Raw genomic sequence first — 3,629 nt, forward strand, 5'->3', positions numbered from 1 at the left:
CACACACACACACACACACACACACACACACACACACAGACACACACACACACACACACACACCTTTTTAAAAGCTGTTCTCCTGTATCTCCTGTAACCAGTGCCCCCCCTGTTACCACGGTAACGTGTGGTGCAGGGTGTCTTACTGCCGGCCCGTCCGTGGCGGTGTAGCGGACCGTGACGTGGACCCGCTGCCCGGATGCCCCCCCTTCCGGCAGGCTGATGCTCAGCGCCGACCCGTAGTCCGAGAACGGGTCCACGCGGAACGTCAGGGACAGCGGCGCCCCCCGCCCGGCGCCGGGGCCCTTACAGTCCACGGCGTGGACCAGCACCGACGGGTGCGAGTCCAGGACCAGGGTCTGGATCCCCGTCTGCACCGGTTCCAGGTCCAGGACCAGCCAGCCGCTCAGCTCCTTCACGGCGAAGTTGACCCGCAGGTCCAGGTGGAAGTGGTGCAGCCGGAAGCTGCTGAAGTTCGACGCCGAGGCCACGTCCACCCGGGGGCGCCGCGGGGTCCCCGGCCCCGGGGGGGCCGCCGCGCACCGGGGACCGGACGCCGGCGGGGACCTCCGGCAGCAGCACAGTGAGGTGGGAGTCTCCGCCATCAGAGGGGACTCGAACCGCAACGGAGGACTGGCGTCGTCGCCTCCATCAGCTGGGGGGGCCTTAAGAGATCAGAACAATCATCAAAAACCAAAAACATCTGCTCGACACATTCTCACTTTTCCTAAAACATTTAGGTGAAAATATTCAGATTTTTGTTCAAAATATTCCGACTTTTTTCCCCAAAACATTTTTTTTGTAAACAACAAAATGTAAAAAACATTTAGTTGAAAATATTCCGACTGTAGTTCAAAATATTCTGATTTTTGTTCAAAAAGTTATGACTTTTTTTCTAAGAAATTCCGACTTTTCCTAAAACATTCAGACTTTTGTTCCAAATATACAGACTTTTTTCCTAAAACAATCCGGCTTTTTTCCCCCAAAACATTCTGACATTTGGTAAAAATATTCCGAATTTTTTCCTTAAACATTCTGACTTTTTCCTAAAACATTTAAACAATCCGAATTTTGATCAAAATATTCCAACTTTTAAAACATTCCGACTTTTATACCTAAAACATTAAAACTTTCCGATTTCAGTTCAAAACATTCCAACTTTTGTTCAAAATATTCCGATTTTTGTTCAAAAAATTGACTTTTTTCATAAGAAATTCCGACTTTTCCTAAAACATTCAGACGTTTGTTCCAAATAATCAGACTTTTTCTCTAAAACAGTCCGACTTTTTCCCCCCAAAACATTCCGCCTTTTGTTCAAAATATTCAGACTTTTTACCCTGAAACATTCCGACTTTTTTCCCCAAAACATTGCAACTTTAGTTCAAAATTTTCTGGTTTTTGTTCAAAATATTCCAACTTTTTTCCCAAAACATTCCGACTTTTGGTCAAAATATTCCGACTTTTTTCTCTAAAACATTTTGACTTTTTTCCAAAAACATTTAAACATTCCGACTTTTGATGTAAATATTCCAACTTTAAAAACATTCCGACTTTTTTAACTAATACATTCAAACATTCCAAACTTAGTTCAAAATATTCCGACTATTGTTCAAAACATTCCAACTTTTGTTCAAAATATCCAGACTTTTCCTAAAATGTTTGAATGTTTTAGGAATAAAAGTCGGAATGTTTTAGAAATAATTTTTTTTTAACAAAAATCTGAATATTTTTAAATAAAGTCGGAACATTTTTAACTATAGTCGGAAAGTTATAGGAAAAGTCGGAATTTTTTGAACAAAAGTCGGAATGTTTGTCTGCTACGGGCCATAACGCGAGCTACAAGTTAACAAAGCCTTTTATACATCGTTGTGTTTAAAAGTCTTTAAAGGCTTCAGATGGAAAGTTATTCACCGTTAAAATGAATGAATGAGTCGATGGGATGCTAACGGCGGCTGGCGGCTTAATAGCATCAAAATGGCGACAAGATGGAACCCCCCCCCCCCTTGGTGTTGTCTCCCATTAAAACAAAACTTTATTTAAACTACAAACAAGAACTTTGATTGAAGAATGAGTTAAACGGGGACTTCCTGCTTCTGCACAGGACACTAAAACTGAAAAAAATACATTTACAAGTTTAAAAAAAACTACATTTAACAAAACTCCAAACGGGCGAGAAACACGAAAAAAACTGATTTTAACTTTTCTTTTTTAAATCGCAGATTATTCTAAGTTTTCTTCCTAAAACATCCAGTAGTTTTAAAGTTAGAGTACAACATATTCTACTTCAGTACTTTTACTTTGATTTACTTTCTTTCCTTCAGTAACAGACGGGATTTAAAATGTAGAAAAGTAAAAAACTACAAAAAAAACTACTCAATGACAGAAACGCAAGTTATTGTACTTTGTTACCTTCTATCTGATTTAACCCGGGACTACCCGGGTCTAGACCACAGTTAACCCGGGACTACCCGGGTCTAGACCCGGTACACAACCAGATGCACTCAAAATATCAACATTTAAACGAGATTTAAACCTAGTTTTCTCGCGATGTTTAGGCAGGTGATACTTCATTCAAAACCTCATTGAAAAAAAGTCGAATTTAACTCAGAAACACAATGAACACCAACGAGGACGCTTGAGATTCCGGACTGAGTTTTAACCCAGAACACGGTTTAACACAAGACTACTGTGTCTGACAACATTCACATTTAACCAACTTTATCTACATTTACAGCCAGCGTTGTAGATTAGATCGACGGACGTGTTTGGATGATGTAGGAACAGACCAGACTACGTTTAAAAAATGACCGATTTACGAGTCCACCCGAGCATGAAGTCCAGGAGGGACACCTATCAAAGGAAGGAACCAATATCTCAGTAATTAAAGGCTCATTCAAAGTAAAACTACATTTAAATCCACTTTTAGCCGAGGCTAGCTGCTCTGTAAATTAGCATATTTAGCTTTCAGCGAGTCAACCAAACTACCTTTAAAAAACAGGCACTTTAACGGCGACAGCGTTAACTAGCTTAACTAGTTTAACTAACCTGGTTAGCAGAGCAGGCTAATTAGCGCGGAGTCTAATTAGAAATAGAACCAGAGACGCTTTACTTGTGGTTTTAGAGGACAGACAGTTTATGTAAAATCCATCAGCAAAAGCTCCAGAAAAACACCGGCACCTCCGGTGAAGTCCGGCCCGGCTCCGAGCTCTGTTTCCCGGACACTGGATCCAGATCGTCCCGCTGCTGATCGCTGGAGGTCTCCGTGTGTTGGTCGGTGTAATGGAGGAAGAGACAGAAGACAACGGAGGACAGAAGACAACAGAGGACAGAAGACAACAGAGGAGACTCCGGACAAAACAGGAAGTCACAACCAGCCAGGAAAGTTTCTTCAGGTTGGGGGGGGGGCTGTGGAGCTAATCACATCCGCAGCAGGTCAAAGGTCATCACCCGGCATTTAGGATGGCTTTCTATCCCATAATAACATTAATATTAATATTAATATTAATAATATAAACACCTGCAGTCCATCCGCTGACATCAGGGATCAAACACTCAACAATGCTCACAGCAACAACATAAGCTATATATATATATATATATATATATATATATATATATATATAAAATAC

At 41.5% G+C, this 3,629-nt stretch overlaps 1 protein-coding gene across 1 annotated transcript; it reads right to left on the minus strand.

Moving 5' to 3' along the window:
* Nucleotides 1–146: 146 nt before the first annotated feature.
* Nucleotides 147–3,413, minus strand: LOC117941110 (aminopeptidase RNPEPL1-like; the record flags this gene model as incomplete). The annotated part of the gene is made up of 2 exons (XM_034866206.1): nucleotides 147–665; nucleotides 3,178–3,413. Coding segments are annotated over 2 exons (755 nt in total), but the record flags the coding sequence as incomplete, so codon positions are not given.
* Between the last annotated feature and the right edge of the window lie 216 nt (nucleotides 3,414–3,629).

This window comes from Etheostoma cragini, unplaced genomic scaffold, assembly GCF_013103735.1.
Source record: "Etheostoma cragini isolate CJK2018 unplaced genomic scaffold, CSU_Ecrag_1.0 ScbMSFa_435, whole genome shotgun sequence".
NCBI classification, from domain to species: Eukaryota; Metazoa; Chordata; class Actinopteri; order Perciformes; family Percidae; genus Etheostoma; species Etheostoma cragini.